The following is a 16,553-nucleotide window of genomic DNA, read 5'->3' as shown; positions in this document are numbered from 1 at the left end:
GAGAATAGTTTCTTCTCTTTGTAGCCCTTCTGCCAAAATATCTGGTGGAGAGGGCATCAGATACTTCTTTTTTTGGGGCGATTACATGTACATGTTTTTCTCTGTTATTTTATTTTTGTTGTGGAGGTATCCACGTTGCCCATGATGAAAATAATTAGTATACAGGTGTGTTTCAAACAGAACTTCATGTCAACCCAGGCAACGCTGGGTACCCATGCTAGTATTATATATTTTATTTTAAATATTTTATCTTGTTTATTTTTCTTGTATTTATAAGTAATTCTCATCATTTTAATATATATATATATATATATATATATATATATATATATATATATATATATATATATATTTTTTTTTTTTTTTCTTCACAGATGTTCCAATTTGCCATTGCTGGTAATCCGATGAATCGATGGTTTGACAAATCGGTGAATCTTATTGTTTTTAAAAATGGACTTACTAGTTCCAACAGCGATGTGAGTTGATCTTTGTTTTTGAATTTTTGAGTTGAGGATTGATATTTTGTATTATTTTGATTGTTCAGTGTACAATTTTTTATTCGTTTTTTTTTTCATAAATTAAAAATTTTTTCTTTTTTTTTTTCTTTTTTTTTTCTTTTTTTTTTCTTTTTTTTTTTTTTTTTAGCATGCCCCAATTGATGGAATGACTAATGTCACCGTGACATTTTATATCGACTCCTGCATTAAAGAAAATAAAGGTGTTTGGAACGTGAGTAGATTTTCATCACGTCGACAAGAAAGTTCTTGCAGGTTTTTAACTCTTAAATTCAGATGAACATTACTTGGTTCAAACAAAACATTTATTGATCGAAATAAACACCATCAGAATCAACACACTTTTGCCAACGCAAAGCAAATGTATTTGTGCCAGCAACGTAAAAATCTTGTGTTCTGGTGGTGATGAAGTCGCTGAAGGCGTTTTTGACATTGTTTAGGTTTTTGTAGCATTTCTCACGCAGAAAGTTATTGAGATACTTGAAAAAGTGGTAGTCGGTAGGTGAGAGGTCTGGAGAGTATGGCAGATGAGGCAGTTCCATAGCCAGATTGATTCAACTTCTGCAAGATTGGTTTAGCAACATATAGTCGAGCATTGTCATGGAGGAGAATTGGGCCTTTTCTGTTGACTAATGCTGTGTGTTGTTGTTGAAGTTTCTGATGCATTTTTGATGCATTTCATCCATTTGTTGACAGTACTTCCTCACCATAATGGTTTCGCCTGCATTCAAAAAACTGTAATGTGAGACCGGTTACAGATCACTAAACAGTCCGCTTTCCCTTCTTTTGGTGCAATTCTGGCTCCTGGAAGTGTGGAGCTTCATCGACGTCTAACCACTGTGCTGAGCATTACCAGTTGTAAGGAATCCACTTTTCATTGCAAGTAACAACCCAGTCAAGAAACGGGCCCTTCTTGCATAAAAGAAGAGAAGATGACGCTTCATGTTTTTGTTTTTTTTGTGTCGTTTGATTTGTGAGGCAGCCATTTATCAAATTCTTTTTGCTTTCCAATCCCTCTCAAATGGTTGAAAATCTTAGTATACGTTACGTCAAATTCAGAAGCAAGTTCTCGAATAGTTGTGCGTGGATTGGCTTCGACTACGATTCTTAATTGATCGTTGTCAACATTGGATGGCCGACCACTATATCATCTTTGCAACAAAATTTTTTAAACTGTTATTGTGCGTTGCGTTCAGTAGTGGTTCCAGGGCCAGATGCTTCATTGATATTGTGAGCTGTTTCAGCAACTTTTTGACCTAGCTTGAATTGAAATAAGAAAATTATGTGAATTTTCTTTTTTCATCTTGTATTCAATGTTCTGAAGTATTTCAAAGGACACACATTCATGTGCCACATGGCACTTGAGAATATCCTGACTGATAATAAGTCAGTGCTCATGGATAAGCCTCTCAAGAAACTAACTCCTGAGTTCAATGCTGTACGATTATCTGGCAAAGTGCCAACCAGAAAAGCACTATGACTTTGCCCTCTACCAAAAATAATTAATTCTCTTCATTATCTTTCTCTACCAAAAAATTAAACCTATGCTCCTTACCGTCCATCCATCCATCTGTCTGTCCGTCCGTCCGTTCTTGAATGATGTCGCTGGTGGTTTGGACATACAGCTTGTCAACCAGAGGGAGAGCTCATTTGTAAAATCTCCACCCCTCTCTGCCTGGCTGTTATAAATGTGTCAGCGGGCAGCTGAAGACCTGGACGACAACAATTCAGGACAACCTACTGGTACTATTGGGCCCATAAGTAGTTCATTACCGGCCCTGGAATTGGGAGTCTTTTCTTGCGAATTGACCCATGAGCGTCAAAACTGGACTGCAATGGTTCAGAATGCATTTCATGCTCAGGAGGATTCTACTATGGAGATTGTGTTTTGGTTTCTACTCTCTGGCGAAGACTAAATCTACACCCCCTCCTACCGCTCCAGAAGATGTCTCACTATTGATGCAATTCTCTATCTATATAAAAGCCAAGTACGTCCAAGGATGGAATACTGCTGCCATATCTGGGCAGGAGCTGCTAAAAACAGCCTATCCTGCCTTGACAGAGTACAAAATAGACTTCATGGCTTAGTGGGGGATGCCCTTTTCTCTACCCTGCAAACCTCTCTCCCACAGAAGAGACGTTACGAGCCTATCATTGTTTTATCGTTATTTCCATGGCAGGTGCTCGTCTGAACTCCAATCTCTGGTCCCCCCTCGCCAATCTTTCACGAAAAACACCCGTCTAGCCGAATCCACTGTGAAAAATTTCTCCCACTCTTTATCTGTGCCTAAATCAAAACGTGGATTCCATGAACAAAGCTTCTTTCTTAGAACTGCACGCCTGTGGAACACTGTTCCGTCTGCCTGCTTCCCACCGGACTACAACTTGGATGTGTTCAAGTCCAATGTTAATAAATTCCTAATGAACCGCCCCCTTAAGTAAACACTTCATCAAATCTCCACACTAACGTAATGTACTTGCAATAACCCTTATCCCTGAGTGGCTTACGGGCCTTGATAAGTGGTGATCACTGTAAAAAAAAAACAAAAAAAAAACCCTACTGTTCGTCCTTCAATGATGTCTCTGATGGTTTGGACATACACCTCGTTAACTAGAGAGCTCATTTGCAAAGTCCTCTCTCCCTGCTCTTTACCTGGCTCGGTACAAACATGCCAGTATGCAGCTGAAGATCCGGGCCACAACAATTAAGGATGACCTGGCAGAACTATCGGATCCACAAATAGTTGATCCCTGGCCCAGAATATGGTTTCCGTGAACTTTCCCTTTGAATTGTTGTACATCTACGAACCAAATCATTGTCATCCATTCTTTTAATGTGACCATACCAACAAAGTCAACTGTTCTATGCACATCTCTCTATACTGTTCAAATTCAATCTTCCTCTGGGGTCAAAAGTTTTTAAGACTTGCATTATACATCCATCGTATAATTCTCATATCATTTCTTTCCATGCAAGACATGTCTTTATCATCACATGACATACACATTCCATCAGTCAAAAATGGTAACGCCCTACTGATTAGTAATCACAAAAGTCCTCATAACTTACAAGGTGTCTTCAATTAGCTTTAAGACTTTTTTCATACAGACATTTAAAATTGTTGTAGACACTTGAAAATTCAGTTTGTTATTGCTTTACATCTTATGAGATGACTGACCAATTTTTATGATTTCAAGTTCAAATGAACAGCTACAGCAAGAATTGGAATTCATTCTACTAAAGCCTGATTGTCACAGTTGGTGAATTTCAAAAATGCAATCTGGACATGAGGACTCTTCAGAAGAATGATATGCAATATCTCACTGCTGATGCTATTCTCTACCTATATAAGAGCCAGGTACGTCCAAGGATGGAATACTGTTGCCACATCTGGGCAGGAGCTGCTAGAAAGGACTTGTCCTGCCTTGATAGAGTTCAGAATAGACTTCGTAGCCTCGTAGGAGATGTCCTTTTCTCCTCCTTGCAACCTCTATCTCACAGAAGAGATGTTGCGAGTTTGTCTCTGATGTATCGTTATTTTCATGGAAAGTGTTCAACTGAGCTTCAATCTATGGTCCCCCCTCGCCAAACTTTCACAAGAAACACTCGTCTAGCTGTAAACACTATCAATAATTTCCCCCACTCTTTATCTGTGCCTAAACCTAAACGTAGATTCCATGAACAAAGCTTCTTTCTTAGAACTGCACGCCTGTGGAATTGTCTTCCGTTTTCCTGCTTTCCGGCTGACTACAATATGGTTGTGTTCAAGTCTAAAGTAAATAAGTTCTTGATGAGCCGTTCCATATAAGTTATTAAATTTACCAAATTTTCATTACTAATGATTACTATATTGACCAATTTCTACTGTACACTCTTTAACCCTTATCCTTGAGTGGCCTCTGGGCCTTGATAATGTGGTGATGCCTTTGTAAAAAAAAAAAAAAAAAAAAAAAAAAAAAACTTGAAAAAAATGTCACAGAAACATATGGAATGCTTCAGACTGCTTTTGGACCATCTTGCATGAATCGAGCATCAGTTTTTGAGTGGCATAAGAGATTTAAGGAAGGCAGCGAGTCTGTGAGGGATGATGAGAGGTGTGGGAGTAAGGAAGTCAGAACACCAGAGTTGATTGGCCAAATAAAGAATTTCATGGATAAGGACCGCTGTATGTTTATAGAGACAATAAGTGCACAATTTGATGTCAGTCTGGGAACTGTACACACAATTATTCACGAGGAACTGAAGATGCGGAAGATTTGCGTGAAGTTTGTCCCAAGGGTGCTCAGAGAAGCTCACAGACTATTTCACCAAGATGGGTATCAAGACAGTTCCTCTCCCTCCCTATAGTTCAGACCTAGCTCCCTGTGACTTTTGGTTATTCTCTAAGCTCAAGGAAAACAGGAGACTGTCGTTATGAGACAATTGGAAGATGAAAGAGGCTATGACGAAGGTCATTGACACACTCATACAAGAGGACTTCCATGGGGCATTCCAGAAGTTGTTGGAATGGAACAACAAGTGCATTGCAGCCGGAGGAGATTACTTCAAAGGGGACTAGAGTTTCATGTGTGTACTATCAATAAAGTGTTTATATGAAAAAAGTCTGGAAACTTATTGAAGGCACTTCATACTTTACTTCTAATTCTTGCATGATGATTTCAGACGAAGATGAAATCTGGACAGCGTAGGGAAATGCATGCAGAACAGGAGACTTTAATGCTATGGTCACATTGAAAGAATGGGTTATTATATGCAGAACAGTTAAAGTAGCAGGTTCATTTCAAGGAAAACATTGAAAGAAATGAACTTGCTACCTTAACCGTTCTACATACTTTCATCCATTCTTTCAACATGACCATACCATCACAGTCTTCTGTTTTACACACATCTCTCTATATAGTTCTGGTTTAATCTTTCCTTAAGGCCATCAAAATTAAGCCTGTTTTTAAGAATATCATTACACATCGTATTGTTCTTATTTCATTTCTTACCATGCAATGCCCGTCCTCAACTTTCACTGGACAGGTTTCACTTTCATACATCATTCACAATGCATACATATTCCCTTGGTCGACAATGGTAATGCTCTGCTGATTATTAATTGAAGTTCTGATAACTTACTCTATTTCTAACCCTTGCAATCACACTAGCACCTGTTCCAACTTGTGCTCCAATGACATCACCAAGGTAAAGAAAACTTCTGAACAAATAATTTTATTTCTTATAAATGTTGAGTTATCAATATTTTCTGTAACTTTCTGTCTTTTGTTTTTCTGCTGCCAGGGAAGCCAAGAAGTCAGAGATTTTCCAGTTCCAGAAAGATTAGATTTCCACTTGAATGATCGGCTCCATCAAGGGATCGAAGAAGCGAGATATATGTACCTTGAGAGTGTAAGAAATTACCATCTTTTATTTTATTTTTATTTTTTTTTTATTTTTATAAAATAAAATTTAAAAAATTGATTTTCACATACATAATACATTATTTTATTTTTATCTTTTTATGGGGAAAGAAGTAGCTGGTTACTTGTAATACATCTAAAACCAAACTTCTATCTTCTAACAATGCGCTGACCCCCATCTGGCATCAACTGAAATGAATGGTGCTAGTCTTGGGGAGGCTCCATGTTTTGACAAGCTTCTGGGTTTGACCTTTACTCCTGATCTGAAATGGAGTACATACATCAAATCAATTGTCAAGGTTGCTGGAAAAATGGTGGAATCCTTCTATTAATCCAGTAGATATCTAACTGCTGATGTAATTCTCTACCTATATAAGAGCCGGGTATGTCCAAGGATGGAGTATTGTTGCCACATCTGGGCAGGAGCTGCTAGAAAGACCTTATCCTTCCTTGACAGAGTTCAAAATAGACTTCGTAGCCTAGTAGGGGATGCCCTTTTCTCTTCCCTGCAACCTCTTTCTCACAGAAGAGACATTGCGAGCCTGTCTCTGCTTTATTGTTATTTTCATGGCAAGTGCTCGTCTGAGCTCCAATCCATGGTCTCCCCTCGCCAAACATTCATAAACACTCGTCTAGCTGAAAATACTATCAATAATTTCCACCACTCTTTATTTGTACCTAAACCTAAATGTAGATTCCATGAACAAAGTTTCTTTCTTAGAACTGCAAACTTGTGGAACTGTCTTCCATTTACCTGCTTTCCAGCTGACTACAAGTCCAACATAAACAAATTCTTGATGAGCCGTTCCCCTAAAGTAATCCAATTTACCAGATTTACACTGCTAACGATTACTATGATATTATCCCATTGACTACTGTACACTCTTTTACTCTTACAAGAACCCAAGTTTGCCCAGCTGGGCAAACTTGGGTTTTTGTACCGGAAAAATATCCAGTAAATAAAACGTTGTTTAGTAAATCGTTATTTTTTTGCATTTTCATATACCAAACATGGATATGAATATCACTAAAACATCCGCTGGGTCATAAGCTTCATTTCGGTACCTTACTTGCCTGGGTGGGTTGCCTGTAGGCTGAGATAAACTGCGTCACACACACACACACACACACACACACACACACACACTAGGAAAATTTATAATAAGTTCCTCGAGTGGCCTTTGGGCCTCGATAAGTGGTGACTCCAATGTAAAAAAAAATAAAATAAAAACATATTGTCATCATTATCATCACTGTTTAACGTCTTGGACAGTTTTGCCTGATGGCTCTTCTCTGTGTACAACTTCCTAAAGTCATTCTTAACTGACTGAATCCATTTCTTACATTGTAACATGACCATTTGAGGAAGCGATTTGCTCTCCATTGATTAAAAATTCGATAATATGCGTAAACGCTTACTTTCTTGTAAGAGTAAAAGAGTGTACAGTAGTCAATGGGATAATATCATAGTAATCGTTAGCAGTGTAAATCTGGTAAATTGGATTACTTTAGGGGAACGGCTCATCAAGAATTTGTTTATGTTGGACTTGAAGACAATCAAATTGTAGTCAGCTGGAAAGCAGGTAAATGGAAGACAGTTCCACAAGTCTTACTTATGATTTTGACCAGGACTGTATATATTGATATAAACAGATTTACATGGTCATATATATATATATATATATATATATATATATATATATATATATATATATATATATATATATACATATGTATTCTCTCCTCGTTTCCTTTTTGATCATTAGTACATCGTAGCAAGAGATGACTATAATTACATAAAGAAATAAAAAAATTATATACATCTCAGGTTAAAGGTATTCAGGAATGAACTTTACAAGGTTATTAAGAGTGCTCAATAAAAGATATATGTTTTTATTCAAAATAATTACAAATTATTAATTGCTAACAATTGTAAATTTTTATTTTCTTATAGTTAACCCCCCCCCCAAAAAAAAAACGAATAAAAACATGACTTTTGAAACACAACATCTTCATTCCATGGCAATTACTCACACCAAAGATTTTTCTTTGTTTTTTTTGTTTTAACAAAGTGGAAATTTTACATAAGAATCAAACGTAAAAAGCAAATCTGATACAGAATATAGATATTGGGGGTAAGGGAGGGGGGGGGTCAGAGAAAAAAAAAGTTTGGTTCTTATGTAAGATTTCCACTTTGTTAAAACAACAAAAACAAAGAAAAATCTTTGGTGTGAGTACTTGCTATGGAACGAAGATGTCATGTTTTTGTTCGTTTTTTTTTTTAACTATAAGAAAATTAAAATTTACAACTTTTATATATATATATATATATATATATATATATATATATATACAGTCCTGGTTAAAATCATAAGACCACTTAAGAAAGTAAGCGTTTACGCATATTATCAAATTTTTAATCAAACAAATGGTTGAAACCATTGCCAAAAGGGAAAATATAATGGAAAAAAATGTAATCTGCTTCATTCGAAACCTTAACTCTGATCTAATAATTATTTTTTAAAAAACAAACATTTTCACCTAGTCAAAATTATAAGACCACTGATAATTTATCTCACAAAAGGCAATTATAAATTACTAAAAAGGGGCTCAGTATTTAGTATAGCCTCCATTATTACAAATTACTTAAAAAATTCTCTTTGGCATACTTGTGACTAATTTTTTTATCAGTTGCGAAGGAATTTTATCCCATGTACTGAAAACTGAATCAGAAGGTTCCTTTATCGAATCATACTGGGTTCCATCCTTGAACACTTCTTTTGCCTTCCATCCCCAAAGATTTTCAATGGGATTGAGGTCCGGAGAACATGCTGGATGATCTAACAATTCCATATTATTTGAAGAAAACTATTCTCGTGCTTGTCGAGAAGTGTGTATCGCAGCATTGTCTTGCTGGAAAATCCAATTTCTTCCACACAGACGTGGACCTTCAGTCCTGATAGAAGCATTTTCAAGCATTGAAATGTACTTCAATGATGTTTGCCAGCCTTTCATTACTTGCAACTTTAGGGTCCCAGCTGACGAGAAAGCACCCCAGATCATTAAAGACCCTCCTCCACTATGCCGAGTTGAAAAGTCTCTTTGGGCAAATTTTTATCATGCCAATAGTGTTGAAATCCATCTGGACCATCTAGATTAAACTTTTTCTCATCGGAGAAAATTACATTTTCCCACTTCTCTTCATCCCAAGTCTGGTATTTGGCGGCATATTTAAGTTGGTTAGTTTTGTGCTGTTCAAGAAGACATGGTTTCTGCAGTCGCTTTAAATGATTGAAACCCTCTATTTTCAGATGCCTTCTGATGGTTTTAGAACTACATTCTGCTGCTGTTTGGCTTTTCAATTGACTTGAGCTCATACTGGAGTTTTTTTTTTAAACTTCTGATACGGCGATCCAGTGATAGGATTATTATTTTTTGGTCGACCTGAACTCTTTTTGTACCCATATTGATCTGGATTTCTTAAAAAATTTGTGATGACCGTTTTGCTACGATTCACTTCGTTTGCAATGGATCTATGAGAGAGTCCACCCCTATTAAGCTCAAAGATCCTTCCTCTCTCAAACTCTGATAATGGTTTCCCTTTTGCCATTTATAATTTAGTAAGATGTTTTTTATCCACTAACAAGTTGCTTTTAGTAACATAGAAAGCTTTTCGTATTCATTTTTTCAAAACTAGCCGATTTTATTAAAGTGGTCTTATCATTTTGACCAGGTGAAAATGTTTGTTTCAGGGTTAAGGTTTCGAATGAAACAGATTTCATTTTTTTCCCCCATCATATTTTCCCTTTTGGCAAATTCGATAATATGCGTAAACGCTTACTTTCTTAAGCGGTCTTATGATTTTAACCAGGACTGTATATATTGATATAAACAGATTTACATGGTCATATATATATATATATATATATATATATATAATATTCTCTCCTCTCCTCATTTCCTTTTTGATCATTAGTACATCATAGCAAAAGATGACTATAATTACATAAAGAAAATAAAAAATTATATATATATCTCAGGTTAAAGGTATTCAGGAGTGATAACTAATGAACTTTACAAGGTTATTAAGAGTGCTCAATAAAAGAGATATATATATATATATTTATTGATATAAACAAATTTACATGGTCATGACACTGGACATGCTAATGTTTCAGACAAATAGTTGGTTAAAAGCAGAAGTCCTCATCAGGCAAATAAATGGTTGCTTTCTACAGAAGAAATCAGTCCTCAAAAAAAAATGTATTTTTGATGATAATTTATTATTTAGACAGATTTTTGGTTTTTAGAATATTATATTGTTTAAACAAATTTTTTATACATTTTTTTTTTTTTTTTAAATAATTTATCGATTAGATGATTGTTTTCACTTAAAATGTCTAAAATTATAGGTAAACTTGTGACTTGAATGAATTATTTTTTAGACAATTTATTTTTTAGAATAATTTGTTTTGTACAATGTACTTTTTAGAATTTATTTGGACAATTTTTTTTAAAGAATAATTTTAGACATTGTGTTTTACAATATTTTATTTACAGAATGTTTTTAGGATAATTTATGGTTTAAAAATTTTTTTATTAGTTTAAGAAAGAAATTGTCTAAAAACATAGATCAATCTTACAAGCTTGTATAAAATATAAAGATGATATCTGATTTTTATATATTTTCTTTCTTTGCAGTCAAAATTATTTGAATGCAAAGTTGTGGATTATAATAAATATGGCCGGCTGTATCTGAGATCCTTCAAGTTGCATCCTGACACGCATATGCAACTCTGCTTGCAGTTAACGTATTATAAATTATATGGAAAGTAAGTAAAAATTAAAAAGTTCGCACAATAATAAAATACCCTCCAGCAATGCCATGCTAAGGTGTTCTACAGATGGGAAGTTACTGAAAAAAAAATTCTGTTCACAGGAATTTCGTTTGATGGTAGGGTCATGTAGGATGAAAGGAAAATTTTTTGCAGTGGTGTTAGGAAGATGAGCTATGTCTGTTAAATAACCTGCTTGTTATATTTGATGATACTGAAACAGTAAAATTAAAGTGATCGACCATAGTCAAGGGCAACCTAAATGTTCCTTTTACATCAGCTGATACACTGAGATGTAACAAATGCTGTCACTTCTCTCTCGGGATTATTTCATTTGGCCCTGATTCTATCCTTATGGTATTTATAAGTAAAGTGGTCGACAATAGTCAAGGGCAACCTGAAGGCTCTTTTTTCATTAGCTTCTACACCGAGATGTAGGGGAGGTTGTCACTCCTTTCCCAGTACTCTTTATTCTCACCTTGTAATGTTGAGTGTTTAGCAAAGGGTCATCAAGTACACATTTTTTGGGGGTTTGTATTACTGTACACATAGATTCGAAAAAGTTGTCAAAAAACAAATATATAACAAATGTTATCAAAGGCAAGATAAGTTACTTTTCTGCCAAACTGGATATATTTTTTGTGTTTTTATTCAATGTAGCATATTTATTCAGCTCGAAAAACATACAGTGTTTACCGATGTATTCGAAAATTCAAGATGGCGTCTCACACCCTCTTTAACACCGTAAGTATGGAAAAAGGTGTTATAAAAAAAAAAACTATACAAAATACTATTAAAAACCCGCTGAATATATGTCAACCTATGTCACGGTAACATATATTGAGCGAGTTTTTAACAGTATTTTATCCGGTTTTTTATTTATAGCATCTTTTCCACACTTACCGTGTTAAAGAGAGAATAAGACGCCATATTGAATGTTCCAATACATCGGTAAACACTGTATGTTTTTCGAGCTGAATAAACATGTTACATTAAATAAAAACACGAAAAATATATCCAGTTAGGTAGAAAAGTAACTTAACTTGCCTTTATTTGTTATATATTTGTTTTTTGACAACTTTTTCGAATCTATGTGTACAGTAATACAAACCCTTTTTTTTTAGTCTTTGGTATGATCTGACCAAGCATTGAACCCCGATCTCCCAGCCTTTAATTAAAAATGAGTTATCCCCCTTTATATCATTTGAGTTATGCTTAAAAATGAAGACAGCATTTATGAATCATGTGTCACTTGACATCTTGACATCAAAATTTATCTTTCAATTATAAATTAGCAGAAGAACACTTCGGCATTGCACAAATTTGAACATTCGTATTATTTGGATCCATTAGTCTACTGTTCAAATCTTGAGTGTGATTTTCACAACGTTTCGGTCGATGTAACCTTCGACCTTCTTCAGGTGTATATTGTCGAACTCGAGAATTTGAACAAAATTTCAAACAAAAACCTTTATTTCACGGGGTTAGCATGCTCTCATTCCATCAGCCATGACTGGATGGAGATCCTAAGTAATTCGCAATTGTATTTTTCAATCGCCCACACTGAGAATTGAACCTTCAACCTTCAGAAGAATATCACTTCCACAACTGATTTTTTTCAAGTACTCTCAGCACTGCCAAGGTTGAAGGTTCAATTCTCAGTGCGGGCGACCGAAAAAAATACAATTGCGAATTACTTAGAACCTCTATCCAGTCATGGCTGACGATACGAGAGTATACTACCCCATGAAGTAAATAAAGAGTTCCGTTCGAAATTCTGTCCAAATTCCCGAGTTCAACAGAAACATTCCCGTGTTCGACAAGATACACCTGAAAGTCAGAGGTTACATCAACTAAAACGTAAAAATAACACTCAAGATGAGAACAGTAGTCCGAAGAATCCAAGAATTCCTATTATTTGGATTCATCGCACTTGAGTGTTCTTATCTTGAATGTTATTTTCACAATGTTTTGGTCAATGTAAAACTTGTTACATTTACATATGAATGAAATACTATGAGTGTAGAAATAAATCTTCTGGTTTTGGAGCAATATATATATATATATATATATATATATAAAATCAGTAGGTAACAAATGATGTAACCCATAACCTTTTCAGCATTAAAATAAAATATTTAATTTGTTTGAAATAAATATATATAAAAAAATTAAAATTCCACCTTATTTTTTAGACCTGCACCTACATATGAAACTGGAACCACTCGTACGTATTGGCATGGACGAACCGAGACAATACGGTCATGTACAATGGAAGCTCTTGAATGGAGTAAAGCTATGGTTGATCAACAGGTTTCAGTAAGTACAAGTTGTTATGAAGTTCTTGTGTAATCCCATAACTTAAGGGGTAGATAGCTTGCATTCTGTTTGTCTCTTAGCCAGGTGCAAAGGTACCATCACAGGGGCACTTCAAAAACATCCAGTGCACTTTTTTTTTTTTCTTTTTTTTAAGCTGATTTCTGCCAAATTGCTAGAGTCTTACCTTATGTTGTCGTTCTATTTGGCTGGATTTTATTTCTATATCCATTTTCTTTTGCTTTCCTTTTCCCTTTTATGACAGTTCTTTCTGAAAACTGAAAATCTTAATTGTACCATGAAAGCTAAGATTTCAAATAATTCATAATGGGCCTGAGGAAGTAAGATGACTTTTGCTTCCTCACGTTAAAGAATTACTTCCTGTCTCCTTCCCTCACATGTGCATTTCGTGTCGTTCTTATTTTGATTTTGTTTATTGAAACTGATCAGAACCCCCACTGCCAACCCCAAATAATAATGTGAAAAATTGACTCGTCTAATTAACTTATTTGTAAATTTGTTGCTTTTTTTTTTTTTTTTACCAAAATAGTTATTTCACTAATTAAACATTTTTCAAATTATTTTAGAAATTTGAAAACTAAAAGAATATGAAATTTTTAAACAGCGTGATGCATGTTTATCAAAAGCAAAACGTTTCTTTTTTTTTTTTCTTTTTACTTGTTTTTCCAATTTAAGGCATATCTGCTTCTTCGTGTTGACAATAGTTTATTTTTTTCTGATGAAATTTTTATTTTGTTAAATTGTTTTTCATATTATTTGGACATTTTTCATCTTGAGTGTTAGCTGCACGACAGTTCAGTTGATATAACTTCCAATTTTTTCCAGGCATATTTTGTTGAACTCAGGAATCAGCACAGAATTTCAAACATAACCTTTTATTTAATCCAAAGGGGTACTATGCTCTTGTTCTGTCAGCCATGATTTGGTAGAAATCTTAAATAATTTGCAATTGCATTTTTTGTGCTGCCAGCACTGTGGATTGAACCTTCAACCTCCATGAGTGTCACTTACAATTAAATTTTACCAAGTACTTTATCGACTGCAGTGTAGGCAACGTTCAAAACACACTTGCAAATTGCTTAAGATATTTTAAATTTAGCTGCACAATTTACTTTAAATAAGGATTAATACATTGTAAACCAAACAAATCAATCATTTACAATAGATCTCCTACTTTTCCATGTTCCCTTCTGCCACCTTTGCACCTGACACTGGTCCAGAAATGAAGTCAGACTCTGTGCAAAAATTTGAATATACCAAGCTCTTATCTGCACCATTCTCCTATGTGGATATGAAACATGGCCAGTACAAGTTTGTGACCTGCACAGACTGGAAGTTTTTGATCACCAATGTCTACGCTGCACTCTTTGGGTCCGTTGGCACCAATTTGTCCCAAATACAACCATCTGTTCGCGCTGCAGGATACCATCTCTCAAGCAGACCCTCTTTTCAGGATATCTCCAATAATTTGGTCACATTCTGTGCCAGCAACCAGAGGATTTCATTTATGCCACCATCAACCCAGCCCCACACCAGGTTTGTAAGAAACGATGCGGTGGTCAACTGAAAACCGGACTGAGCACAGTGTTGATCTGAACCTGTGTTCTCGCCTCTATGGAGTGCACGACTGGAACCGTGAATGGCTGGACCTAATCGACTGCAGCTTCAAACTGATGTGCCTGGGCAGTGTCTATATTCGATGCAGATAATTCAGTTGGAGGAGCCAGCTTAACCGACCTATGGTGAATGCTGATTCAACAAAAACAAATCATGTTGTGGTATTAAAGAACACCCTTCCCCAAGGTTAATATGCCACTTATAATCACTTACAATGAGAATTGTCTTGCTATGAAATAACCATTAAAAAGGGTTGATATGCCATAATAACCATTAAAAAGGGTTGGTATGCCATAATAACCATTAAAAAGGGTTGATATGCCATAAAATAACCATTAAAAAATGGGTTGATATATTATAAAACAACCAGTAAAAAAGGGTTGATATGCTATAAATAACCAGTAAAAAAGGGTTGATATGCCATAAAGTAACCATTAAAAAATGGGTTGATATATTATAAAACAACCAGTAAAAAAGGGTTGATATGCTATAAATAACCATTAAAAAAGGGTTGATATGCCATAAAATAACCATTAAAAAAATGGGTTGATATGTCATAAAATAACCATTAAAAAAATGGGTTGATATGCCATAAAATAAACCAAACTGATCTCTTTTTTTCTTTTTCACAGTTAGAAGAAAAATTACATTTGATGTTAAAAGCTTCTGATAAACACAATCAGTTAAGAGCTGAAGCGCAAAAGAATCATGGTGAGTATATCTTGTGATTGTTTACACGGCGGAACGATAAATTTTGCTTTATTTTTAAACTATTATTGAAAAACTTAATTCAGTTAACTTAATTATGTAGTAGAGCTGACATTTATTCAATGTAGCTGCTTTCAGCCTCGATCACCGCCTAGATATGGGTTTGAAACTGGGAACATGGCGAATACTCGGCAGATGGCAATAATCAGGCTGGTTTTGGTGTTGTGGGAGGTCGTGTTGTTGGGAATCGAATTAATTCATGTTCTGCTACCAACCAATCAGAAACCAGATTACTCCATAAATATTAAACCTTTTCTGTAGCAATTTTGCATGTTTTTTTCCGTCTTAACACGGTAAGAATATTTTGCTCTGTGGACCTGTCTACTCCAAACCAGTCACCTCTCAGGACTTGTATGTAACAACGAACCATCGGAAACTGTTCTGAAATTAAACATGGCTTACACTTCTAGAGGTTATGGGCCCAGTGTGCGTCTTTATTTCGATGGATCTGAATTAAAATTCGAATTGTGGCAAGTTAAATTTCTAGGATATCTACGAATCCAAAAGCTACACAAAGTACTTCAAAAACAACCTGAAAACAGAAACGACTCCGACTTCGTTGAAAAGAACGCAACTGTCTTTGCAGAATTAATACAGTGTTTAGATGACCGAAGTCTATCACTGGTAATGAGAGAAGCTCTGGACGATGGCTGCAAAACATTGAACATATGAGAGAGCATTATTTATCGAAAGGAAAACCCAAAATTATTTCTTTATACACTGAAGTGACCTCTCTTAAACGAATGGAAGCCGAAACTATTACTGATTATATTATAAGAGCCTAAACGACTGCAAATTCTTTAAAAATGTCTGGTGAAGTTATAAGTGACAGTCTGTTAATTTCCATGGTCCTTAAGGGATTACCGAGTGATTTCAAGCCATTTACCACCGTGATAACCCAGAAAGAAAAACCCATGACTTTTAGCCAATTCAAGGTAGCACTCAGAAGTTAAGAAGAAACTGAAAAAATGATCACAGAAAAAAACGAATCCACAAATATCATGAAATTTAAAAATACACACATAAAAACACCAAAATTAAATTATACCCATGACAGGAATAAAAACCGCAACTTTGC

The 16,553-nt window shown here is 35.1% G+C and overlaps 1 protein-coding gene across 1 annotated transcript in view; it reads left to right on the top strand.

Annotated features, from left to right (window-relative positions):
* The window catches only part of LOC145263856 (peroxisomal carnitine O-octanoyltransferase-like), a 65,419-nt gene that overhangs the window by 36,566 nt on the left and 12,300 nt on the right, over positions 1 to 16,553 (top strand). The window contains exons 8-13 of the mRNA XM_080120931.1: positions 375 to 476; positions 646 to 729; positions 5,800 to 5,907; positions 10,620 to 10,750; positions 12,949 to 13,072; positions 15,340 to 15,418. Of these exons, the coding sequence (XP_079977057.1) occupies positions 375 to 476; positions 646 to 729; positions 5,800 to 5,907; positions 10,620 to 10,750; positions 12,949 to 13,072; positions 15,340 to 15,418 (628 nt within the window). The remainder of the gene's footprint in view (positions 1 to 374; positions 477 to 645; positions 730 to 5,799; positions 5,908 to 10,619; positions 10,751 to 12,948; positions 13,073 to 15,339; positions 15,419 to 16,553) is intronic.

The sequence above is a fragment of the Euprymna scolopes genome, chromosome 39 (genome assembly GCF_053919585.1).
Source record: "Euprymna scolopes isolate OS-2025 chromosome 39, ASM5391958v1, whole genome shotgun sequence".
Taxonomy (NCBI): domain Eukaryota; kingdom Metazoa; phylum Mollusca; class Cephalopoda; order Sepiida; family Sepiolidae; genus Euprymna; species Euprymna scolopes.
The sequence above is the reverse complement of the archived record's forward strand: the minus strand, read 5'-3'. Positions and strand labels throughout refer to the sequence as shown.